The sequence below is a fragment of the Hemiscyllium ocellatum genome, chromosome 5, assembly GCF_020745735.1.
Source record: "Hemiscyllium ocellatum isolate sHemOce1 chromosome 5, sHemOce1.pat.X.cur, whole genome shotgun sequence".
Classification (NCBI taxonomy): domain Eukaryota; kingdom Metazoa; phylum Chordata; class Chondrichthyes; order Orectolobiformes; family Hemiscylliidae; genus Hemiscyllium; species Hemiscyllium ocellatum.
Window position 1 is genome coordinate 126,061,777 of NC_083405.1, and position 27,460 is coordinate 126,089,236.

General features: G+C 46.1%; 1 protein-coding gene across 1 annotated transcript in view; it reads left to right on the forward strand.

The window, feature by feature from the left end:
* The window catches only part of scn5lab (sodium channel, voltage gated, type V-like, alpha b), a 367,399-nt gene that overhangs the window by 101,659 nt on the left and 238,280 nt on the right, over positions 1-27,460 (forward strand). Inside the window, exons 9-12 of the mRNA XM_060825166.1 lie at positions 1,484-1,625; positions 2,648-2,857; positions 6,384-6,560; positions 8,369-8,737. Coding sequence (XP_060681149.1) covers positions 1,484-1,625; positions 2,648-2,857; positions 6,384-6,560; positions 8,369-8,737 — 898 coding nt within the window. The remainder of the gene's footprint in view (positions 1-1,483; positions 1,626-2,647; positions 2,858-6,383; positions 6,561-8,368; positions 8,738-27,460) is intronic.

The window sequence follows — 27,460 nt, forward strand, 5'->3', positions numbered from 1 at the left end:
TTCATTCAGCTAAATAGTTGTCAAATGTCTTGAGGGTTCCAGCCTCTCCTACATTTTTTTGTCAGAGAGATTCAAGTACCCATCACTGTCTGGGAGAAAGAATATTTCCCCAAATCCCCTCTAAACCTCATGCTCCTTATTTTAACATTATGCCTACTGGTTATCAATCCCTGGACTAAGGGGAAATATCTTCTCCCTATCTCACTGATCTACCTCCTTAGTATACCTCAGTCAGCTCATCCTTCCCTGCTTTGAGGAAAACAGCCCCGAGCCTATCTAGTCTTTCTTCATAGCTGTCTCACTCCTGCCCAGGCAACATGCTGGTGAATCTCCTCACGGTTAGACTCTTGTCTGAAACATATCAGAACCTGAGGGGTCGTGAGAGGACAAGGAAATGATATTTCTTTTAGTGGGGGATTTTTGAATGAGTGGTCACAGTTGAAGAATAAGGAGATGAAGAGAATTTAATTTCTCACAGTGGGTCAAATGTTCTGTGGAATTTTCTCCTGACTCAACAATGGAAGCAGAATCTCTGAGTATTTTTAAGGCAAAGACAGATAGGTTCTCCAGAAACAAGGGGGTGAAAGGTTATCGTGAGTATGTAGAAATATTGAATGACCAGATCAGCCATGACCTTATTGAAAGATAGAACCCACCTGAGGGAATGCATGGCCACACCCCCTCCTAATTTGCATATATCTATCGCTGATATGGCGATTTAGAATTTTTAAGAAGTGCTGGAGAATCCCAGCAATGTCTGTGGAGAGAGAAACAAATTTGATGCTTTGAGCCCGATATGGAACCGACAGTTCAGGAAAATGGTGATTTTATGCGGTTGACAAAGAGGGGGAAGGAGCGAGTGGAACACATGGTGAAGAAGAGGACAAATGGAGTGCTAATGGTGGTTAAGGAGAGATATAGGCACAAAACAAGTGTGACTGATAGGTGTGAATAATGAAAAATGGATTGCCCTTGCTGGGAGCAGACATTGTGATGCTGTTCCTCCAGTTTGTGTAGGTTTTCACCGAAACACTGCAGCACGAACACTATCCTCCATTTTGATTAAACCCGCCCACCCCATTCCTTGTGTTTTATTAACATGGGCCTGCTCCCAGCAAGGCCGAGTGATTTTTGACTGTGTCAACCCTGTCAGAAATAACAGTCTGGTGTGGGATTTTATGGCTCTTAATGCAACTTGAGGCCAGATCTCTCAGTAACCCGTGTTGCACGATGGTAAGGTGTTGGAACAGCAGCCTCAGGGAGATGGAAGGTCCGTTCAGTAGAACGCCGACAATAGACTTACAGAGCTGACAGTAACTTCAGATTGACTCAAAACCTTTTCAGTCAAGTGTATCTCTACAACAGGACAGGACTCCACTCCTTTACTTACCTCTCTCCCTCAACCTCTGTCTGAAATAGTTGGAAATTTATTTGAACTGAGTGTAATTTATTTTACTTTGGGGTGTCCTTTCGGTTTTGGCAGGAAGTGCCCTGTGGGTTATACATGTTTGAAAGCTGGAAGGAACCCGGATTATGACTACACCAGTTTTGATAACTTTGGCTGGGCCTTTCTCTCGCTCTTCCGTCTGATGACCCAGGATTTCTGGGAGAATCTTTACCACCAGGTTAGTGGCGTTGCTGCCAGCTTGTCCCATTCCTGTGACCTCTCTGTTATGGACCAGACCAAACCCCTTTTTCAAAATATTCAGAAGATACTGTAGACCTAAAGGTGAATGTAAGGTGTTCTATTCTAGATCCAATTCGACAGGTCAAGCTACTGGATTTTAAAGCAAAACACACTTTATTCATACACTATACTTAAAATACAACAAAAGGAAAGAAGAAATTGGAATAAACTAACTCCATTGGGAAACTTAACAGCATAACTGAAATGAGTAGCATTCTGGCTCAGTGGTTAGCATTGCGGCCTCCCAGCGCCAGGGACCCAGTTTCGATTCCAGCCTCGGGCGACTGTCTATGTAGGTTACCGGGTGCTCCGGTTTCCTCCCACAGTCCAAAGACGTGCAGGTTACGTGGAGTGGCCATGCTAAATCGTCCACAGTTTTCAGGGATATGTTGGTTGGGTGCATTAGTCAGGCATTAAATGCCAGTGAATGGGTCTGGGTGGGCTACTGTCCAAAGGGTTGGTGTGCACTTGTTAGGCCGTAGGGTCTGTTTCCAAACTGTAGGAATTCTAATTGATATGGTAACTATTACTCGTTAACTGTTGCAATATAGTAACACACCATCCACACCCTCGGCAAAAAGTCAAATTCAGAACACAGATTGTCTCAAATGTAACTCCGGCAGCCCAGGAGGGAAATAAAGACCAAGAGAAAATTCTGAGAGAGGGTAAGAGCCAGTAAAGAATTACTCCAACTTCAACCTTGCTCAGAACCCAGCAATAGGTGCTGAAAGCTAAAACTAAAGATCCTATGGGAGCTTGACCTCACCCAGCCAGGCTGCTTCTATTGTTCCAACTTTTTAAAAGAAATCCCCAATGCTCCATGAACTGTTTATTCTCATGACTCTGGTAGACGGCCTAGCACCTATGCGCTTCAAAAATAAAGCCAGGACAAAATACACCGCTTAAAGCCGCAGTGACACAACATTTCATTCGTCTTTTCTTTCTGCCCTGGAATCATAGATTCTGCGATCCGCCGGCAAGGCCTACATGCTGTTTTTTGTCTTTGTCATCTTCCTTGGGTCGTTCTACCTGATTAACCTGATCCTGGCTGTCGTTGCCATGGCCTACGATGAGCAAAACCAGGCCACCATTGCAGAGAAAGTGCAGAAGGAGAAAGAATTTCAGCAGGCGATGGAGCAGCTCCGGAAACAGCAGGAGCAGGCAGAACAGGTACTCCTTTTCGGTCGGCAGCATACCGCGTTTGAATAGGGCCGGTATCACCGCAGGGGGCATTATCAAAGTGCAACGTCAAGCCACAGGTCGGAATGGACGTGACTGAGAGCCTGGGCCAGGAATTTAGATTCTTCAGGAGAGAGGCAGACAGATGAAGGCCCAAGGGAGGGAACTCCAGAGCGAGAGGGTCAAAGGTAAAATGGACGCAAAGGTGGGTCGGCAGGAAATCAGGATTCGAGCTACAGGGACTTGCTGAATAGGCTGGGGCTGTTTTCCCTGGAGCATCAGAGGCTGAGGGACGACATTTATTAGATTACTTACAGTGTGGAAACAGGCCCTTCGGCCCAACAAGTCCACACTGACCCACCGAAGCGAAACCCACCTTATAGAAGTTTATAAAATCATGAGGGGCATGGATAGGATAAATAGACAAAGTCTGTTCCCTGGGGTGGGGCAGTCCAGAATTAGACGGCAGAGGTTATAAAAGAGACCTAACCTCTTTTCATGCAAAGGGTGGTGCGTGTATGGAATGAGGTGCCAGAGGAAGTGGTGGAGGCTGGTACAATTGGGCAGGGCGCTGGCAGGTGCGACTAGTTTGGGTTGGGATATCTGGTCAGCATGGACGAGTTGGACCGAGAGGCCTGTTTCCCTGCTGTCCAGCTTTATGACTCTATGACTGTAAGAGGTTGGAGTGGGGGGAGTGCAGAGTTCAAGGTGGTTTGTAGAGCTGGAGGAGGTCACAGAGAAAGGGCATGACTGGGAGTGATGGGGAGACAAGGATGAGAATTTCACATTGTACAGTGACAACTAGGTTAAGCCGGGGGGTGGGGGCGTCTGTGGTAATCTTCCAGATTTCTGAAGGGATCTCAGCAATGAGTGCGGTTAGAACACTGCATCATAAAAATATCTCGACGTGGTACGTGTCGTGCCCAGAAGCTGACACTGTTTAAATAAGGCAGACGTACCTGGCCGCTCTGTGAAATGGAAGTGAGCTCAGACCATGAAGCAGGGAAAAGGGGAGACAGGAACTGGGCTTTAACTTAGTCTCCCAATCTTCCAGTGCCCCAGACTGCCTGGTGACCCATTAGCTACAGAAATGCTGCCAACCCAATGACAAATGGGCACCATCTCAAATTGAGATAGGTCCTTCAGGGTGGATGTAGAAACCAGTGCAAAGGGTTTTTGCTTTGACATCAAGGGATAGAATTTGGATCTTGCTGTGCTTAATTTTTATCCGAGACATTTAAATGGGTAAAAATGGTCACTGTATTTTCTCCTGGATTCCTGAAGAAGGTCTCATGCCCGAAACGTCGACTCTCCTGATCCTTGGATGCTGCCTGACCTGCTGCACTTTTCCAGCAACACACTTTCCGCACTGTATTTTCTCCCCCCAACATGGTTCCAAAATAGCCCAAAACATGCCCAAAACCACCCCAGGTCAGGCAATAGCAAGTCGCCAAGGTGATACACCCTGCTTTGGTTTGCAAGGACTGTCCGCCAACTGAGCACAGCCTCATACATTAGCCCAGATGATACCACACTGCCAATTTGACCCCATGTCCACCAGATTTAGAAACCACAGATTTCTACTAATTGGCTAAGTCAATACACCTACATCGGAACATGTGAATTAGAAACAGGCGCAGTCAATTCAACCCAATCAAGCTTGCTATGTCATCTAATACGAACATGGCTGATCGCACCTTGGCCTCCATACCATTTTCCCTCCTGTTCTCCAGAATCCCCTAACCTGTTACTAATTAAAAATCAACCCGTCTTGTCCATAAATGTATGTGGTGTCCGACCGCAATCTAGGGTAGTGAACGAGTGGTGGAGTGCCGAGGTAGTGAATTAGTGGTGGAGTGCTGGGGGAGTGAACGGGCGGTGGAGTGCCGGGGGAGTGAACGGGCGGTGGAGTGCCGGGGGAGTGAACGGGCGGTGGAGTGCCGGGGGAGTGAACGGGCGGTGGAGTGCCGGGGGAGTGAATTGGCGGTGGAGTGCCGGGGGAGTGAACGGGCGGTGGAGTGCCGGGGGAGTGAACGGGCGGTGGAGTGCCGGGGGAGTGAACGGGCGGTGGAGTGCCGGGGGAGTGAACGGGCGGTGGAGTGCCGGGGGAGTGAACTGGCGGTGGAGTGTCGGGGGAGTGAACGGGCGGTGGAGTGCTGGGGGAGTGAACGGGCGGTGGAGTGCCGGGGGAGTGAACGGGCGGTGGAGTGCCGGGGGAGTGAACTGGCGGTGGAGTGTCGGGGGAGTGAACGGGCGGTGGAGTGCTGGGGGAGTGAACGGGCGGTGGAGTGCTGGGGTAACACTTAGAAACAGATAGTCAAAAATATCCCGGAGTAATTGGAAGTTGGATGTGTAGCAGATGTTAATGTGGTGTGTTCCGTACTTCCGGAGTTGAGCAGTCCTTCCGTGCTGCCTTATGGAGGCTGACACCTTTTCCTCAACAAACACATCCATGCCACAAGATAGAACACGCTCTTCAGAAATATGTGATGACTCTTCCAATGACCACAACAAAATTTGTATTTAAAATGGAAGCAATGTTTTCGTAACATTCAATGTTTAACACACACACATATATTCTCTCTCTCTCTCATACACACACACATACACTCTCTCACACACGCACACTCTCTCTCACACGTATAGATGCATACACTCTCTCTCTCACACTCTCTCACACACACTCTCTCACACGTGTACACACACACACACTCTGTCTCTCTCACACACATATACATACACACATATATACACTCTGTCTTAAACACACACACATATATACTGTCTCTTTCCCTCTCTCTCACACACATACTCTCTCTTTCTCTCACATATATACAACACTCTCTCCCTCTCTGTCTCAAACACACACAGGCACTCTCTCTCCCTCTCTCACACACACACATACTCTCTCTCACACACACACACTCACGTACAAACATACTCACACACAAACTCACACACAAGCTCACACACACACACACAAACTCACACACACATACATACATATACACATGCACACACTTTCACATACACACACACAAACACACAGACACACGCACGCACATACGCAATGACACAAATATGCGCACACACAGGCAAACACACACAGACACACAGACACACACACTCACACGGGCATACACAAACACACACACATACATACATGCACACACAGATATACACACATTCACACAGATACACACACACACTCTCACACACTCGTACACTTTCACATACAGGGACATACACACACATTCACACTCATACACTCTCTCAAACACACATGCACGCATTGTATCTCACACACTCACACTCTCTCACACACTCACTCTCTCACACACACAATAATGTTCAAAACTAATGTATTTTACACCTGAAAATTGGGTCATGTGGCCGAGCTCTTGAAAAGTCTCCTTTTCCAACAGTCACAATTTACTTGTGTCCAGCCAATAAAATTGTGAACTAATAGTTCAGATGACACACCTTCCTAACAAATGACTTATTGCCATTTACACAGCAGTTGAACAGACTGGGGAATGAGACATTGTCGAGAAGTTCCTCCGAAAGATCGCATTTAAGTTTAAGGTACAGAAGCATGAGGCCTAGGAATGACAAAGAGCTGGGGAAACTCCACGAGGGAATAGATGAGGAAAACGAACTGAGGTCAGCATCAGAAGAAGGCTTACCGAGGAAGGTAAGATTGCACGTACTTCACTTTCTGTGGAGTTCTGTCCCTGTTCTCGTTTTACATGTTATTCCTTGTGGAGGCCACAATAAAAAGGGGCAGGATTAGGCTATTTGGCCAATCAAATCTGCTCTGCTATTCAATCATGGCTGATAGGTTTTCCATTCTCCTGCATTCTCCCTGTAACCCTTGATCCCCTCACTAATCAAGAACCCACCTATCTCTGTCCTAAATGCCCTCAATGACTTGGCATCCACAGCCCTCTATGGTAATGAGCTCCACAGAGTCACCACCCTCTGGCTGAAGAAGTTCCTCCTCATCTCAGTTCTAAAGGATCATCCCTTCACTCTGAGGCTGTGCCCATATTCTTAGCCTTCCCTAATGGTGGAAACATCTTTTCCATATCCAAACCACTCGGAATTCTGTAAGTTTCACTCAAATCTCCCTTCACCTTTCGAAACTCAATCGATTTCAGGCCCTCAGTCTTTGACCGCTCCTCATTAATGAGCATTTCATCCCCAGGCTCATTCTTCTGAATCTTTTCTGGACCCCCCTCCAATGTCAATGCATCCTTCTTTAGATACATGGCCCAAAACTGCTCACAATATTCCACCGGCGGTCTGACCAGAGCATTCTACAGTCTCAGCAATACATACAGCCATAAATGTGTTCCTCATGCAGTACAACAGAGGAATAAATCCCACAAAGAGGTGGTCAGATTTTAAACTTACAAGATGTAGGTGTCATTGAACTGAGTCAGCATTTAGAGTCATAGAGATGTACAGCATGGAAACAGACTCTTTGGTCCAACTCGTCCATGCCGACCAGATATCCCAATCTACTCTAGTCCCATTTGCCAGCATCTGGCCCATGTCCCTCCAAACCCTTCCTATTCATCTACCCATCCTGATGCCATTTAAACGTTGTAATTGTACCAGCCTCTACCACTTCCTTTGGCAGCTCATTTCATACACGTACCATCCTCTGTGTGAAAAAGTTGCCCCTTAGGTCCCTTTTAAATCTTTCCCCTTTCACCTTAAACCTGTGTCCACTAGTTCTGGATTCCCCTAGTCTGGAGAAAGGCCCTTGTCTATTTACCCTATCCATGCCCCTCATGATTTTATCAAACTCTCCAAGGTCACCCCTTAACCTCCAACACTCCAGGGAAAACAGCCCCAGTCTATTCAGCCTCTCCCTGTAGCTCAAATCCTCCAACCCTGGCAACATCCTTGTAAATCTTTTCTGAACCCTTTCAAGCTTCATGACATCTTTCGTCTAGCAGGGAGAACACAGTATTCCAAAAGCAGTTGAACCGATGTCCTGTACAGCCGCAACATGACCTCCCAACCCACAAGTCTCATTCCTGATGAAGGGCTTACGCCCAAAGTGTCGATCTTCCTGCTCCTCAGATGCTGCCAGCACCACACTCTCGACTCTGATCTCCAGTGTCTGCAGTCCTCACTTTCTCCTCCCCACTCCTATACTCAATGCACTGACCAATAAAGGCAAGTGTACCAAGTGCCTTCTTCACCTGGGACTCCAGTTTCAAGAGTAACTGTACTGAACACATCACCTAACGGGCATAGCCTCGTCACACAAGTGTGAGATGTGGGAGAAGGAGGGGGGAATGAGGCAGGCAGGGAAGTGGAGTGGAGGCCACACTCTGATCAGCCATGATTTTACTCCCTGGGAGAGCAGGATGGAGGGACCGAATGGCTTACCGCAGCTCCTCATCCCAATCTGCCCATGTCCGTGTGGATAACTAACATTCCCTATTTATCTGTGGAGACTGAACAGTGTGACCTCTTCTTCCACAGCCTCTCATGACTCCCATCCTCTCGAACCGCCACCCGCTCAGGCGCAGCAGTATTTTCCGATTCCGGACGCATTCCGCCGACGCCGCCATGGAAAACATCTTCTCGGACGACGAGGGCAGCGTCTTCGATGACGCCGAGAGCACCAGGGGCTCCCTGTGCCTCCCCCAGTTGTACAGGACCAACAGCAACCAGAGCCACGGGAGTCACCGCTCAGTGCTGGCGGTCAGCGGGCACTACGGAGGGCGCAGGAAGCTGCACAGTGCCGTCGACCAGAATGGCGTGGTGTCCGTGGTAGGAGGGCCCCCCATCTCTCCGACCACCCTCCTCCTCCCCCAAGTGACCGTCGACAAGCCGATCGCAGAAGACAATGTAAGGACTGACTTCTCTTAACACGCGTTTCTTTCGAGTTGAGAACATGAATCGATTAGCAAGGTGAAGGGTTTATCACAAAGGGCTTCTGTAGATTCTTCTACAGGGAATGAAGGCTTCTCTGGTAAGGCTGGCACTGGCTGCCTTAGCCAATTGCTGTGGGTCTGGAGTCACATGTCAGCCAGACCAGGCAAGGACAACAGACTTCCTCCCCCAGTGAATGAGATTTTTATGACAATTAGGTTAGATTCCCTATAGTGTGGAAACAGGCCCTTCGACCCTACAAGTCCACACCGACCCTCCAAAGGGTAAACCACCCAGACCCATTCTCCTACATTTACCCTCTGACTAATGCACCTAACATTATGGGCAATTTAGCATGGCTGTGGGGTGATGGGGGAGCCAGAGCACCCGGAGGAAATCTATGCAGATGTAGGGAGAATGTGCAAACTCCACACAGAGGGTCGCCTGGGGCAGGAATTGAACCCAAGGCTGGAATCGAACCCGGGTCCCTAGCGCTATGAGGCAGCGGTGCTATCCACTGAGACACCATGCCATCCTTGACAATGGTTCCCCCACCTTACCCTAGTTCCAAACTTCCAGCTCAGCACTGTCCCCATGACTTGTCCTACCTGCCTATCTTCTTTTCCACCTATCCACTCTACCCTCCCCCCGACCTATCACCTTCATCCCCTCCCCCACTCACCTATTGTACTCCATGTTACTTTCTCCCCACCCCCACCCTCCTCTCATTTACCTCTCCACCCTTCAGGCACTCTGCCTGTATTCCTGATGAAGGGCTTTTGCCTGAAACATCGATTTCACTGCTCCTCGGATGCTGCCTGAACTGCTGTGCTTTTCCAGCACCACTAATCTAGAATCTGGTTTCCAGGGTCTGCAGTCATTGTTTTTAACCTAATGGTTACCATAGAGACATAGAAATAGTACAGCACAGAGAGGGAACATTCGATTCCTGTCTTGTCCATGCTGATACAACATGAATTACACGTGAGGCTTTAGATTAACCTTTTTGTTAAAATTCAGATTTTATCAAATTTACATTTCACCATCTGGCCCAGTGGGATCCAAATCTCCCACAATATTAGCCCAGGTTGGGATTAATAGCCCACTGACAAGAGTAAATGTATTTCCCTGAAATTGTTCATGGTGTTGAACAATTGTGTGGGTCTTAAGCTCCTTCCTAAAAGACCCTGCTAAAGATAACTTACCTTCTGGGTTGAGAATCATAGAACCATAGAGTCATGGAGATGTACAGCATGGAAACAGACCCTTCAGTCCAACCCGTCCATGCTGAGCAGATATCCCAACCTAATCTAGTCCCATTTACCAGCACTTAGCCATATCCCTCAAGACCCTTCCTATTTATGTACCCGTTCTAATGCCTTTTAAATGTTGTAATTATACCAGCCTCCACCACTTCCTCTAGCATACCTGTGCCATACACGCACCACCCTCTGCGTGATAAAGTTACTTCCTGGGTCCCTTTCAAATCTTTCCCCTCTCATCTTAAACCAATGCCCTCTAGTTTTGGATTCCCCTACCCTGGGAAAAAGACCTTGGCTATTCACCCTGCCCATGCCTCTCATGATTTTATAAACCTCTATAAGGTCACCCCTTTCAGTCTCCGACAAGAGGGTGAGCAGAGATTGAGTGCAAGAGGCCTATATTCTTTGAGGATCAGAAGAATGAGAGGGAAACTAATTGAAATGAAACGAGTCCTTAAGGGGCTCAGCGGGGTGCATGCTGGGAAAATGTAGCGCCCTCTGTTGGTGTGTCTAGAACACATACGGAACAAGGGGCGGGTCTGAGCTGGGGGGAAATAACTGCACCGAGGGATCATGAGTCCAATTTCTCCATCCCAGAGCTCTGGGTATGCTCAGTTGAATACATTCAAGAAAAGAGTCAATAGATTTTCAAGGAATTAATGGAAAGTTCAGGGAAGATGGAGTTTGCAGTGGAAGGTCAGCCATGATTTTGTTGTGAGGGGAGAACGGGCTCAATAGAGCTCCCATTGATCATGTGCCTATTTTGTGGATTGCCACTTATTTGCTTTGTTGGAATTATAATTTTAACATCGAGGAAGTTTTGTTTGGGGAGCCAAGTGAGGTGAGGAAGGGTAAAGAGGTAAGATCTGGAATTTTCTGAATGAAGAGGCTCTGGGAAAGAATCCAAATGGGGCTTGCCGTGACCATGTCAGATTCGGGGAGCACGAACCCACAGACAAAAGCAAAATTAGGAAGCACAGACTGAAAAAAATCTCACAACAGCAAAATAGAAACTTATGGGGATTGGAGGCGTGGAACTGAGTCACTGTACCGTCCCACTTACCAAATCGCTCTATCTGGCCATTTTAATTTTCCTTTTAAAAAACATGATAGCGTTTCTCTGTTGGCTAAATAACCTTTGAAATAAAGGGATTGGGGAGGAGCAGTAGCAGGGACACGTTGTCTAGGTAATGCAGCTTTGGTGCTATGGAAACAATTGCTCACTTTGCAAAGCCATCGGCAGAATATTCCACAGTGTGATGCAGACCGTGATGGGGGGGGTGGTGGAGAGGGGTGGGGAGGCTTCGTTGAGGACCATTGTAGTGGGGGTGAGGGGGAGCAGGTGATTGTAGGTGTGAAGTTGAATGTTCCTGGTCAGTGTCTGGTACAGAGGAAATCAGCTAAATAGTCGCTAAATAATGGGGCATCAAAATAGGGAAACACAACACAGGTTAACTTCTTGTTCATTCATGGGCTAGGACAGCATTTATTACCCATTCCTAATTACCCAGAGGGTAAGAGTCAATCACATTGCTGTGCGTCTGGACTCTCATGTAGGCCAGACCAGGTAAGGATGGCAGTTTCCATCACTAAAGGACATTAGTGAACCAGATGGGCTTTTCCCCAAAAATTGACATGGTCGTCATTAGATTCATAACTCCAGATATTTGTTGATTTCAAATTCCACCATCTGCCATGAGAGAATTTGAACTCAGGTGCTCAGGATATTATTTGGGTCTCTGGATTAAGAGCCCAGTGATAACACCACTAGGCCATCGTCTCCCCAAAGCATCGTTTCCTAAAAAGAACCCACATGTGGAGTTTTCCCAGTGATTAAAGTAAAGATCTTTAGATACTGGAGATCAGGCTTGGAATGGAACAATTGCATAGCCCAGTGTGCTTTTCTGATAACTGTGAGATTGAAATAAATTCTCCATGGCAACAAAGAATATTGGAACAGGAGTTAAGCCTAGAAGATGCTGTGTCAAATCTTGATAAGGCATTTGAACCATAAGGCATAGGAGCAGAGGTAAGGCCATTCAGCCTATTTAGCCTACTCTGCTTTTCAATGAGATCATGGCTCATTCTGATAATCCTCAACTCCACTTTCCTGCTTTTCTCCCCCTTACTGATTAAAAATGTGATTATCTCACAAGCTTTTAGTCTGCAAGGAAGAATGAAAGGATTGCAGTTATTTAGAGTCATAGAGTCATAGAGATGTACAGCATGGAAACAGACCCTTCGGTCCAACCAGTCCATGCCGACCAGATATCCCAACCCATTCTAGTCCCACCTACCAGCACCCGGCCCATATCCCTCCAAACCCTTCCTATTTGAGCAGAAGATTTGAATGGAGTTGTTTTTGTTAGGTGTGTTCAGGAGGGTTTCCTAACTCAGTACGTTGACAGGCCGACGAGGGGAGAGACCATTCTAGACTTGGTGCTCGGAAACGAGCCAGAGCAGGTATCAGATCTTGTGGTGGAAGAGCATTTTGGTGATAGTGACCACAACTGCCTCACATTCTACATAGCTATGGGGAAGGAGAGGATTAGGCAAAATGGGAGGATATTTAATTGGGGAAGAGGAAACTATGATGCTATCAGACATGAGTTGGGAAGCATGGATTGGGAGCAATTGTTCCATGGTAAAGGCACTATAGACATGTGGAGACTGTTTAAGGAACAGTTGTTGCAAGTGCTGAATAAATATGTCCCTCTGAGACAGGCAAGAAGTGGTAAGATAAAGGAACCTTGGATGACGAGAGCGGTGGAGCTTCACGTCAAAAGGAAAAAGGTAGCTTACATAAGATGGAGGAAGCTAGGGTCAAGCTCAGCTCTAGATGATTACAGGCAGGTGAGGAAGGAGCTTAAAAATGGTCTGAGGAGAGCCAGGAGGGGGCATGAGAAAGGCTTGGCAGAACAGATTGGGGAGAAAACAAAAGCATTTTACACTTATGGGAGGAATAAGAGAATGGTCAAAGAAAGAGTAGGGCCGATCAGGGATAGCAGAGGGAACTTGTGTGTGGAGTCTAAGGATGTAGGGGAAGCCCTAAATGAGTTTTTTGCTTCTGTCTTTACGAATGAAATGAACTTTGTAGTGAATGAAACCTTTGAAGAGCAGGTGTGCATGCTGGAATGGACAGAGATAGAGGAAGCTGATGTGCTGAAAATTTTGTCAAACATTAAGATTGACAAGTCGCCAGGCCCAGATTTGTCCTCGGCTGCTTTGGGAAATAAGAAATGTAATTGCTTCACCACTTGCGAAGATCTTTGCATCCTCGCTCTCCACTGGAGTCATACCTGAGAACTGGAGAGAGGCAAATGTAATTCCTCTCTTCAAGAAAAGAAATAGGGAAATCCCCGGCAATTACAGACCAGTCAGTCTCACGTCTGTTGTCTGCAAGGTGTTAGAAAGGATTCTGAGGGACAGGATTTATGACCATCTGGAAGAGCATGGCTTGATTAAATGCAGTCAACACGGCTTTGTGAGGGGCAGGTCATGCCTCACAAACCTTATCGAGTTCTTTGAGGATGTGACTAGAAAAGTTGATGAGGGTCGAGCTGTGCATGTAGTGTAAGTGGACTTCAGCAAGGCATTTGATAAGGTTCCCCATGGTAGGCTCATTCAGAAGGTCAGGAGGAATGGGATACAGGGGAACATAGCTGTCTGGATACAGAATTGGCTGGCCAACAGAAGACAGCGAGTGGTAGTGGAAAGAAAGTATTCTGCCTGGAAGTCAGTGGTGAGTGGTGTTCCACAGGGCTCTGTCCTTGGGCCTCTACTCTGTGTAATGTTTATTAATGACTTGGATGAGGGGATTGAAGGATGGGTGAGCAAGTTTGCAGATGACACAAAGGTTGGAGGTGTCGTTGACAGTATAGAGGGCTGTTGTAGGCTGCAGCGGGACATTGACAGAATGCAGAGATGGGCTGAGAGGTGGCAGATGGAGTTCAACCTGGATAAATGCGAGGTGATGCATTTTGGAAGGTTGAATTTGAAAGCTGAGTACAGGATTAAGGATAGGATTCTTGGCAGTGTGGAGGAACAGAGGGATCTTGGTGTGCAGGTGCATAGATCCCTTAAAATGGCCACCCAAGTGGACAGGGTTGTTAAGAAAGCATATGGTGTTTTGGCTTTCATTAACAGGGGGATTGAGTTTAAGAGTTGTGAGATCTTGTTGCAGCTCTATAAAACTTTGGTTAGACTGCACTTGGAATACTGCATCCAGTTCTGGTTGCCCTATTATAAGAAAGATGTGGATGCTTTGGAGAGGGTTCAGAGGAGGTTTACCAGGATGTTGCCTGGACAGGAGGGCTTATCTTATGAGGAGAGGTTGACTGAGCTCGGACTTTTCTCGTTGGAGAAAAGAAGGAGAAGAGGGGACCTATTTGAGGTATACAAGATAATGAGAGGCATAGATAGAGTCGATAGCCAGAGACTATTTCCCAGGGCAGAAATGACTAACACGAGGGGTCATAGTTTTAAGCTGGTTTGCGGAAAGTACAGAGAGGATGTCAGAGGGGGGTTCTTTATATAGAGAGTTGTGAGAACATGGAATGCGTTGCCAGCAGCAGTTGTGGAAGCAAAGTTGTGGATCAGTGGTCGGCAACATCGTGGGCTGAAGGGCCTGTTCTGTGCTGTACTGTTCTATGTTCTATGTTCTATTCATTTGCCTATACAAATGCCTTTTAAATGTTGCAATTGTACCAGACTCCACCACTTCCTCTGGCAGTTCATTCCATGCACGCACATCTGCATGAAAAAGTTGCCTCTTAGGTCTCTTTTATATCTTTCCCCTCTCACCCTAAACCTATGCCCTCTAGTTCTGGACTCCCCCACCCCAGGGAAAAGACTTTGTCTATTTATCCTATCCATGCCCCTCATGATTTTATAAACCTTTAGAAGGTTGGTGTGGCTCTGGGCATCTCGCCCATTCTCTCCTGACACTCCCATCCAATGCTGAGTGGCACCACCTAGAGACTGGAGGAGCTCCTACTCCAGCTCAAACATTGTGTGGTGGGAAACCATCCAGCACTGGTCATTTGCCTTGTGGTAAGGAACAGGAAAAGACCCTTCATACATCCCCTCAAGGCTTGCTCTGCCATTCAATAAAGTCATGACTGACCTATGATCTAACTATGCCCACAACCCTTCTCACCTTTGGTTTGTAAAGTGTCTATCAATCAGTCAAAAACTAACACTTTGAAAACAATTGCTGTTTGTGGAAGAGAGTTCCAACTTTCTTCTTGTGTGTAGTATTGATTTGGAATGTCACTCCTATATTTATCAGATGGCATTTTGAAATTGTTTATTCCAGTCCACAATGGGCTTTTTCCCCTCCACTGGTCATTCCAACTATGTTGAAAGCGTTGATCAAGTTTTAAATTCTCAGGAATACAGTCATTCATTTGCCTAATCTCTCGTTTGTCAATCAATGTATGGAATCTAAGTAGTGTTTTGGCAAGCCATCTCTACTGTAGTGCTCCTGAATATTCCCACATGGGCAACACAACTAGAGTGTCAATCGTGAGTGTTAACTTGGTTGGGGGGGTTGGTAGGATTTGTACCTATGAGCATTAGTCTCAGAGGTGAGAGTATTATCCACTGAGCCAAAGCTAACACGTAATGTAACGACCTCCAAGTGACAGAATTATAGTAACACAGAGAAGTTAAACCTCCCCCTCTCCACCACCTCCCTGTATCCATCATGTTACAGTGATCAAGCCATTTACTGGGTGCTTGTGAATTATGGTGGATTGGATTCTTGGAATGATCTAGAACATTTAAGTTCTGCTTTTATTGGCCATTTAGGGAGGTTTGAACTGCGCCTGCAATGAGGCATGGTTTCTTGTTTATTTTTAAGTAAACTTTCTCCACAAAGTAAATTTATAGCTGCACACACAGTGATGCCAACAAGAGGAAGCTGCATTTATGTAGCGCCCTTAACATTGTCATATGTCCCGAGGCTTTTCCTCGGGCTGTTACCAGAAAAAAAAATCTTGACTCTGAACTATGGAGGAGATATGAAGACAGGTGAGAGGTAGATTGGAAGGAGAATAGAGAGAGATACAGAAGGCTGCAGAGATTTCTAGGGGGCATGCCAGAGACTAGGGCCTCGGCAGATGTAGGCAAGAATCGGGCAAAGAAAATCAGTAATGTGCGAGGGATTGGATGAGGGTTGAGATTATCGAATCATACAGGATAGAAGACGCCATTTGACCCATCAAGTCTGTCCTATCAAAGTAGACTACTACCTACATCTGTCTCACTTGGCTCATGGCCTTGAACGTTATGATGTTCAAGAGCTCACCTTGGAGATTAATACAACTGGAAAAAGGAGCAAGGTACAGGGAGGATGAGGTAACCTTGGCTGACTGGGGAAGTCAGGGTAGCAGAAAAGTATAAGAGTTAGCATGTAATGTGGCCAAGGGCAGTGGAAAACTAAAGGATTGGGAAGCTTATAAACACCAACAGTGGGCAACAAACAAAGAAATAAGGAGGAAGATTAAATGTGAAGGTAAGCTAGCCAGTAATATAAAGGCAGACTGTAAGAGTTTCTTGAGATAAATAAAGAGCAAAAGAGAGGCACATGTGGACATTGGGCGACTGGAAAATGATGCTGGAGAGGTAGTACAGGGAACAAGGAAATGACTGAGAAACTGAATAATTACTTTGCGTCAGTCTTCACAGTGGAAGACACCAGTAATATCCCAAAAATTCACGAGTTGCAGGGGCCAGAGGCCATCCTCAAGGAGAAGGTGCTAGAAAAGCTGAATGGTGGATAAATCACCTGGACCAGATGGACTACACCCCAACGTTCTAAGGGAGATAACTGAAGAGACAGAGGCGGTGTTAGTGGTGATCTTTCAGGAATCACTAGAATCAGGGAGGGTCCCACAGGACTGGAAAATCGCTAACATGACACCCCTGTTTAAAAAGGGAGTAAGGCAAAGGTTGGAAAATTATAAACCGATTAGCTTAACCTCAGTCATGGGTACGATCCTGGAATCCATTGTGAAGGATGAGAGTTCTGAATGTTTGGAAATGTATGGTAAAATAGGGCAAAGTCAGCATGGTTTAATCAAGGGGAGGTCATGCCTGACAGATCTGCTATAACTCTTGAGGAAGTAATGAGCAGGTTTGACCGAGCAGAGCCAATGGATGTTAACTATCTGGACTTCAAGAAAGCCTTTGACAGGTTATCAGACAGGAGGCTGCTGAGTAAGATAAGGGCCCATGGTATCAGAGGCAAGATGCTAGCATGGATAGAAGCTTGTCTGTCTGGCTGAAGGCAGAGAGTGGGGATAAAAGGGTCCTTCTCAGGATGGCAGCTGGTGACAAGTGGTGTTCCGCAAGGGTCAGTGTTGGGATCAAAACTTTTCACTTTATACATTAATGATCTAGATGAAGGAACTGAGGGCATTCTGGCTAAGCTTGCAGCTGGTACAAAGGTAGGGTAGAGGGACAGGTAGCATTGAGGAAGCAGGGAGGCTGCAGAAGGATTTGGGCATACAATATTTTCTGCCATAGAAAATCCCAGTTGGCCTACTTATTCAAAGACCGCAATTTCTCCTCCCACTTGCTCGACGATGCCCTCCAGCACATCTCCCCCACCTCCTGCATCTCCGCTCTTGAACCCCATCCCTCCTTCCCAACGCAACAAGGACAGACCCCCCCACCCCATCCTCACCTTCCACCCCACCAATGTCCATATATATCGCACCATCCTCCGCCACTTCTGCCACCCACAAACAGACTCCATCACCAGTGATATATTACCCTCCCCACCCCTATCAGCCATTCTCTCCATAACTCCCTCATCAGATCCACACTCCCCCACCAGCCCACACCTCACTCCTGGCACCTTCTCTTGCCACTGCAGAAATTGCAAAACCTGCGCCCACATCACCCCCTTCAGCTCCAACCAAGGCCCCAAAGGATCCTTCTACATCTGACAGAAATCTACCTGTATCTCTTTACACATCACCTACTGTTTCCATTGTATCCACCGTGGTCTCCTTTACACTGGGGAGACAGGACGCCAACTAGTGGAACATTTCAGAGAATATCTCTGGGACACCCACACCAACAGATCACGCTGCCCTGTGGCTGAACACTTCAACTCCCCTCCCACTCTACCAAGACATGCAGGTGCAGGGCCTCCTCCATTGCCACTCCCTAACCACCCGACACCTGGAGGAAGAATGCCTCATCTTCTGCCTTGGGACTCTGTAACCACATGGGATAAATGCAGATTTCACCAGTTTCATCATTTCCCTCACCCCCACATTATCCCAGTCCCAAGCCTCCAACTCAGCACTGCCCTCTTGACCTGTCCATCAACTTTCCCATCTATCCGCTCCACCCTCTTCTCTGACCTATCACTTTCACCCCCCACCTTCATCTACCTATCGCATTTTCAGCTTCCTTCCCCCCATCCACACCCCTCTCTCATTTATCTTTCCTTTGGCCCACAAGCCTAATTCCTAATGAAGGACTTTTGCCCAAAACATTGACTCTCCTGCTCCTCGGATGCCACCTGACCTGCTGTGCTTTTCCAGCACCACACTTTCGACTCTGATCTCCAGCATCTGTAGTCCTCACTTTCTCCTTTGTAATGCACCCTCTGTAAATATACTTCAGTATGTATTCACTTTGATGTTGGCTAGTTCAGTTGGCTAGATGCCTGATTTGCAATAAAGAGGGACACCAACAGAATGGGTTCAATTCCTGCACTGATTGAGGTTGCTGTGATAGTCTTTCCTTCTCAAACCCTCCCTATGCCTGAGGCATGGTGACCCTCAGGTTAAACCACCACCAATTGTCTCCCCCTGATGACAGAGCAGCCTTACGGCTGGTAAGATTGTGGCAACTTTATATATACCCTGTCTATCATCTTACATTCTTGTCTCCTCCACTATTTATAGCCGGTCAAATAGATTAGATTACTTACAGTGTGGAAACAGGCCCTTAGGTCCAACACGTCCCAAATAGAAATGACCCTGGATAGTCCTGCCCTCTGCTTTCTCCCATTATTCTCAATCTATGGTAGTGTATTCAACCCAAGTCCATGAACCTAACTCTCTGCAATTGCTTATTGTGGAGCACCTTATCAAATGCCTTTTGAAAATCCAAAGATACTACATCCACCGGTCCTCCCTGATCTATCCTGCTAGTTATCTACACATCCCCAATCCTGAACGAACTTGTCAAAGGTAGTTTCCCCTTCGTGAATTTCTGTCCTATTATATTTTAATTTTCCAAGTGTTTTTTATCCACGTTCCCAGTGGTAGGTGTAACATTTTGTCTCTTACTGATATCAGGCTGATCGCCATGAGTTCCCTGTTTTGCTGTCTTCCTCCTTTAACAGGGTTAAATTTGTGATGTGGAACTATCACAGGGATTATTCTAGACTCTAAGAGGTGCTGGAAGATCAAAACTAACTCATCTACTATCTTTGAAGACCACGTCATAAGGATGCAGGCCGTGAGGTTAAAGGGATAGAGCAGCTTTTAGTGCCATTAATTTCCCCAGTCCTGCTCCTTCCTAATTTGCTGAAACAACAGAGACATTTTATTGAGTCTTTTCATTCTACACTCATTAGGACAGACACAAGAATTCCAAATTTCAAAGGGAATTATTTATCCAGCATGAGAACAAGGTGCTACTTGTTTGGCAAGTTAATTCTGATTGGCTGCAGTGAGCTAAGAATTATATTTAAAACTAGTTGAAGATGATTGCTGTGTGGTGCACTTACTAATACTTTTGTGAATAAGTAAAGTCACCATTGTCTGCTCTCTCATTAGCGAGAACTGTATGTATTCCTAGACAGCAACCTTCCCTCGATAGCTAAAAGGAAAATATCCAGCAATTACATCATTTTTGAATGAAACAAAATTGTGGGTAAAGATCATTTCCCAGTGTATTCTTCACTGCAACACCTTGATCATTGGAGTCAACTCTTCTTTCATCCAATTTCTTGGCCATCTTTCACAGAGTTGAAGCTTTCCTTTTCTTGTGTTTTCAGCAGATTTATAAGTCTTCTCCTTTAATCTGGTACTGTCTTGAATACTTTTGATTTGATTTATTGTTGTCATGTGTACCTATGTACAGTGAGAAATTTTGTTTTGCAAGCAGTAAAGGGTGATCATACCATACAAGGACATTCAGATCATAGGGTATTTAGACAGAGCGAGATGCACAAGGTTATGGCTACGCAGGAGGTGTACAAAGCAAGGTCAACTTTAGATTTGAAATTTGAGAGGTCTATTTGGAAGTCTAATAACAGCGGGGAGGAAGCTGTTCTTGACCCTGTTGGTTTGTGTGTTTAAGCTTTTGTATCCTCTGCCTGATGGAAGAGGTTGGAAGAGATTCTAACGGGGGTGGGAGGGGACCTTGATGATGTTGACTGCCTTTCTGAGGCAGTGGGAAGTGTAGATGGAGCCAGTGGATGGAAGGTCGGCTTGTGTGATGGTCTGGGCTGTGTTCACAACACTCTGCAGTTTCCTACAGAGCAGTTGCTGTTGTTAACCACAGTGAACTACTCTTTCCATTGGGTTTTGATTTCTGAAGGAGTTTATATTTGTTGTGAATTATGAATTGATTACTTAAATATTTACCATATTTAAATATCAGCATATATTTAAATCCAGTTTCTCAGTTTTCCTTTATCCACTAATTCCTCATAAATACATGGTTTGGTTTGTTCCTGGTTTCACACTGAACTAAAAAAAATTCCAATCTCAATATAAAATTCCATTATGTTATGATCACTCTTCCCCAGAGACTCCTTAACTTCAAGGTTAGTAATTAACTAGTTTTGTTGCATAATTTCAAATCTAAAATAGTGTGTTCACTCATTCGTTCCTTGACATATTGACATAGAAAATTAACTTGAATTCCATTCCATTAGTAAAAAGGTTAAATTAAAATTTAATTAAAGCAGAATGGGAATGGATGAAGGAGCAGAACTGAAGCCAATTTCACCAAATGCAGAGCAGACATATAGGCCTTTTTGGGCCCATCTAGTTACCGTTAGTATTCACGATCTTCCTCCCATCCTTCTTGCCAGAAATCCAATGCCAAATACTTCCATTAGTTCTTCCTCATGCATTTATCTAGCATTCCCTGTTCAATTTCCTTCAGCTCTTCCTTGTAGTTATCAGTTCCACGTTTCCATTGCTCTGGGTCAGGGTTGAAAAGTTGCATTTTCCAAGTCATTGCTACATAGTGATAACCTCACACGCTGCCTGAGCATGGCTGAAAATTGGAGGAAAGGAACATCTCTCTGGTCCCTCTTTCTTGCACCAGTCAGGCATATTTATGTTTCATGTAGAATGTAGAACATAGAGCAATGCAGCGCAGAACGGTTGCGTCGACCTGTAAACTAATCTAAGCCCATCCTCCTACCCTATCCCATCATCATCCATATGCTTATCCAAGGACAGTTTAAATGCCCCTAGTGTGGCTGAGCTAACTATATTGGCAGGCAGGGCATTCCACACCCTTACCACTTTGAGTAAAGAACCTGCCTCTGACACCTGTCTTAAATCTATCACCTCTCAATTTGCAGCTATGCCCCTCGTACAAGCCAACATCCCCATCCTAGATGAGCAAAAGATATGCAAGTTACCACCATATCCACCTTCAAAGCAATTCAATCAGACAGTTTCAGTTTTAACATCTGTGGATGTTAAAGATAAGCGTTTTTGATTTGCCAGATCTAACATTTACACTCTGGACGTTTTGCCTCTCACAACCTCAGGACATCTCAGTCTGCTTCCTAGCTGGTGGAAGCATCATTTGACGTGTAATGCCACAGTCAACACTGTGCCAATGGCGACACAATCCTTTTTAAGTCTTGAGGGATGAATATTGGCTAGGACACCAGGGATACCTTCTTTGCTGTCAGGCAAATAGTGCCGTGGGATCTTTGAATGTGCAGGTGGGACCTGGTTTCAGCACTTTGGCTGAGAAATGAAGCCATTGACAGTGCAGCAATCCCTCAATACTGCTCTGGGAGTGCGAGTTGTGCCCTGGGATGGCACTGTGTGCCCACTGATCCATGACTGAGAGAGCTGACAATGGAAGTGTAATTCCATTGAAAGCCGACAAATACAGCGTGGAAACAGGCTCTTCGGCCCAACCAGTCCACACCGGCCCTCCGAAGAGTATGTAACCCACCCAGACCCATTTCCCTCTGACTAATGCACCTAACACTATGGACAATTTAGCATGGCCAATTCACCTGGCCTGCACATCTTTGGAGTGTGGGAGGAAACCGTAGCACCTGGAGGAAACCCACGCAGATACGGGGAGAATGTGCAAACTCCACACAGACAGTCGCCCGAGGCTGGAATCGAACCTGGGACCCTGGTGCTGTGAGGCAGCAGTGCTAACCACTGAGCCACCGTGCCACCCTCATTGATGTTGTGGGTGTAGTTCCCCAGAGAACAGAAACTATGGCTTGTCCCCGGACATTTTCAGCCCCTATCTACGTATCGATCAATTAGTATTACACCAGCAAAACATCAGAACCAGGAGTAGGAGTAGGCCATCTGGCCCTTCGAGCCAGCTCTGCCATTCAATAGGATCATGGCTGATCCTTTTGTGGCCTCAGCTCCACTTACCCTCCCGCTCGCTGTATCCCTTAATTCCTTTAGTGTTCAAAAATCTCTCTTTGCCTTAAAAACATTCAACGAGGCAGCCTCAACTGCTTCACTGGGCAGAGAATGCGACAGATTCACAACCCTTTGGGGGAAGAAGTTCTTCCTCAGTTCAGTCGGAAATCTGCTCCCCCTTATTTCCAGGCTGTGCCCCCTTACGGTAGTCATCGCAGGTGGAAACAACCCCCCAGCTTCTGTCTTATCTACTCCCTTCATAATTTCATATGTTTCTATCAGACTCCACCCCCCCCATTCTTCCAAATTCCAATGAGTATAGTCCCAATTCTACTCAGTCTCTCCTCATAAGATGACCCTCACAACCTCAGAATCAGTCCTTCGCCTGCGTGACTTTTGACTTTGACCGACAACAGTCCGAAACTACATAGAGGCAGTGAGATAGTAAAACGTCCGAAGCTACTTCACAGGAGCACGTGAGGGAGATAGATTCTTGGATGATCAGGGGTTATGGGGAAAGGACAGGAAAGTGAATGTGAGAATGTTGGATCGGCCATGATGCTATTGAATCATGGGTGGAGCAGTTTCGAAGGGCTGAATGGCCTACTGCTGTTCCTTTTTCCTCTGGCCTTATCAAGCAAAATTCAACACTTAAGGACAAACGTGGACAAAAACTAAGCCAGAGAGGTCGACTCTAATGAGCGGCAGAAAGTAAGGTGCAGGACATAGAGAGACAGACAGATCTAGGGAGGGTTGAAGACAGAACTGAAGACCCACGCATTGTTCCATTCTACTTGCTTGATGCAAATGTACAAATCATACAGAAGGATTGGCAAAATAGTCATCTGTGCCATTTACTTATTAGACAATTAAACTGGGAGAATATATCTGACCTTGATCATAGCTTGTAGACTGACTAAAAGTCATGGGACTATTACATCACATCTTGCATCATTGTGAGTGATGATTGACATTCTCTGAAAGATGCATACACATCAAATCACAACAGCCTCCACTGCCAGTGACAGACCGATTAAAATTGGAGCGCTGGCGAGAAACTAGAAGTGGAGGGAGGTAGATATCATGAAGAGTCGTGGGGCAGGAGGATGCTACACAGATTGAGGAGGGGGTGGGGCTGAAAGCATTGCTGGGTCAGGGGGCAGGAAGTGTTTGTGAGGTGATGGCATAGCAGAAATTGGTGCAAAATGATTTACAGGCAGCAGAGGTTGGAATGAATTCATGTTAATGGACAAATTGAGAACCTTCTCTGGATTTTGCCATCCATAGAGGCAGCCAACACATGCACAAATTGTAGATAATTACTGAAATGTCCAGGAGTCTGGGGATTGGAGGAGATAAGGAGAATTAGTTTTTGCAAAGAGAGATGTTACGCTGTATCCCACCCATCCATGTCTCTGTGTCAAGGGATCACAACAGATGTATAAAAGCAAATTGACCTGCCTGAGTGATGGCAATGTTCTGCATCCTCCGTAGTGCCTATACTGACTGAGTCCAACTGAGTGCATTGCCTGAGAAGATGGTGGTGGAATATTCAACAGTCCAGCTGAAAATCGGTCTTTATTGGAATGTGGCAAAACCCAGAATTGGGGCGGTAACAGCAAACACCGAATCAAAACAACAGTCAGGGTACAGCTGTCCCACACAGGTTCCTGGTGCTAACCTAATCCTCTGAGGGAAAGGTTGGGGCAAAAGGGAGCGAAACACAAAAACCAATCAATATTGAAAATGGGTTTGATGGTAGCAGAGCCGCAATGGTCCTGGCACAGGAAGGCAGAGGTCCTAGGGAGCTGCTTTCAGGATCTGGTTTCAAATCCCACTATTCCGATGGAATTTAATTTCAGTCGATGAACCTGGAAACATAAAAGTAATTGTGACAATGAAGCTGCTATTGCTTTTCATTTGCAGAGAGTCATCTGCATCAGCTATATGGCCCTTGAAGGAAAGGACCTGATAGAAGCTAGAATCAGGAGAAGGCCATTCAGCCCTTTGAGCCTTCTTAGATTAGATTAGATTACTTACAGTGTGGAAACAGGCCCTTCGGCCCAACAAGTCCACACCGACCCGCCGAAGCGCAACCCACCCATACCCCTACATATACCCCTTACCTAACACTACAGGCAATTTAGCATGGCCAATTCACCTGACCCGCACATCTTTGGACTGTGGGAGGAAACCGGAGCACCCAGAGGAAACCCACGCAGACACGGGGAGAACATGCAAACTCCACACAGTCAGTCGCCTGAGGTGGGAATTGAACCCAGGTCTCTGGCGCTGTGAGGCAGCAGTGCTAGCCACTGTGCCACCCCTGCTGTTCAACATGATCGTGGCGGATTCTCTGTTTCAATGCCATATTCTGCTTTCTTTTCATACACTGTAATGCCTTTAATATCAGAAATTTTATCAAACATTTTTTTGAATATATTCAGTGACCCAGCCTCAATAGCCTTCCATAGTAAGGAATTCCACAAGTTGACCACCTTCTGATAGCTATGGAGAAGGAGAGGATTAGGCAAAATGGGAGGATATTTAATTGGGGAAGAGGAAACTATGATGCGATTAGACATGAGTTAGGAAGCATGGATTGGGAGCAATTGTAAAGACACTATAGTCATGTGGAGACTTTTAAGGAACATTTGTTGCAAGTGCTGAATAAATATGTCCCTCTGAGACAGACAAGAAGGGGTAAGATAAAGGAACCTTGGATGACGAGAGCGGTGGAACTTCTCGTCAAAAGGAAAAAGGTAGCTTACATAAGGTGGAGGAAGCTAGGGTCAAGCTCAGCTCTAGAGGATTACAGGCAGGCGAGGAAGGAGCTCAAAAATGGTCTGAGGAGAGCCAGGAGGGGGCACGAGAAAGGCTTGACAGAACGGATTAGGGAGAACACAAAGGCATTTTACACTTATGTGAGGAATAAGAGAATGGTCAAAGAAAGAGTAGGGCTGATCAGGGAAAGAAAAGGGAATTTGTGTGTGGAGTCTGAGGAGGTAGGGGAAGCCCTAAATGAGTTTTTTGCTTCTGTCTTTACGAAAGAAACAAACTTTGTAGCGAATGAAACCTTTGAAGAGCAGGATAGAGGGCTGTTGTAGGCTGCAGTGGGACATTGACAGGATGCAGAGATGGTCTGAAAGGTGGCAGATGGAGTTCAACCTGGATAAATGCGAGATGATGCATTTTGGAAGGTCGAATTTGAAAACTGAGTACAGGATTAAGGATAGGATTCTTGGCAGTGTGGAGGAACAGAGGGATCTTGGTGTGCAGGTACATAGATCCCTTAAAATGGCCACCCAAGTGGACAGGGTTGTTAAGAAAGCATATGGTGTTTCGGCTTTCATTAACAGGGGGATTGAGTTTAAGAGTCGTGAGATCTTGTTGCAGCTCTATAAAACTTTGGTCGACCGCACTTGGAATACTGCGTCCAGTTCTGGTCGCCCGATTATAGGAAAGATGTAGATGCCTTGGAAAGGGTTCAAAGGAGGTTTACCAGGATGCTGCCTGGACTGGAGGGCTTATCTTATGAAGAGAGGTTGACTGAGCTCAGACTTTTCTCATTGGAAAAAAGGACGAGGAGAGGGGACCTAATTGAGGTATACAAGATAATGAGAGGCATAGATAGAGTTGATAACCAGAGACTATTTCCCAGGGCAGAAATGACTAACACGAGGGGTCATAGTTTTAAGCTGGTTGGAGGAAAGTATAGAGGGGATGTCAGAAGCGGGTTCTTTACGCAGAGAGTTGTGAGAGCATGGAATGCATTGCCAGCAGCAGTTGTGGAGGCAGGGTCATTGGGGACATTTAAGAGACTCCTGGACATGCATATGGTCACAGAAATTTGAGGGTGCATACATGAGGATCAGTGGTCGGCACAACATCGTGGGCTGAAGGGCCTGTTCTTTGCTGTACTGTTCTATGTTCTATGTTCTAAAGAAATCTTTCCTCACCTCAGTCTTAAATGTTCCAGCCCATATCCTGAGATGGCGTCCCTTAGTTCTAGGCTCCTCCAATCAGGAGAAGCATCCTCCCTACATTTAGTCTGTCTAGCCCTGTTAGAATTTAATACATTTCAATCAGATGTCCTCTTCATTCTTCTGAACTGTAGTGAATGCAGGCATTATTGAACCAATCTTTCCAAATACACCATCCCTGGTAACTACCCAGTGAATCCAGCAGTCCATATCTGGCAACTATATTGTTTCTTAGACAGGGAGACCAAAACTGCACTCATTACTCTGGATGTGATCTCACCAAGACCCTGTACAAATGCAGCAAATCATCCCCACTTAGATTCCCTACAATGTGGAAACAGACCCTTCAGCCCAACAAGTCCACACTGACCCTCCAAAGAGTATCCCACTCAAGCCCATTCCCCATTAGTCTGCATTTACCCCTGACTAACACACCTAACTTACATATCCCTGAACACTATGGGCAATTTAGTATGGCCGATTCACCCTAACCTACACATCTTTGGACTGTGCGAGAAAACTGGAGCAAACCCATGCAGACACGGGGAGAATGTGCAAACTCCACACAGACAGTCACCCGAGGATGGAATCGAACCTGGGTACCTGGCGTTGTAAGACAGCAGTGCTAGCCACTGAGCTACTGGGCTGCCCGACTTCTGAAGTCAAATCCTCTTGCAATGGTGGTCAGCTTTTTGCCTTTGACCTAACCCAATTCGTAAAGTTCAATCACATGGGATTCAGGGAGCGCTTGCTAATTGGATACAAAATTGGTTTAACAGTGGAAGACAGAGAGTGGTCATGGAGTGTTGTTTTTCCAGACTGGAGGCCTGCTAC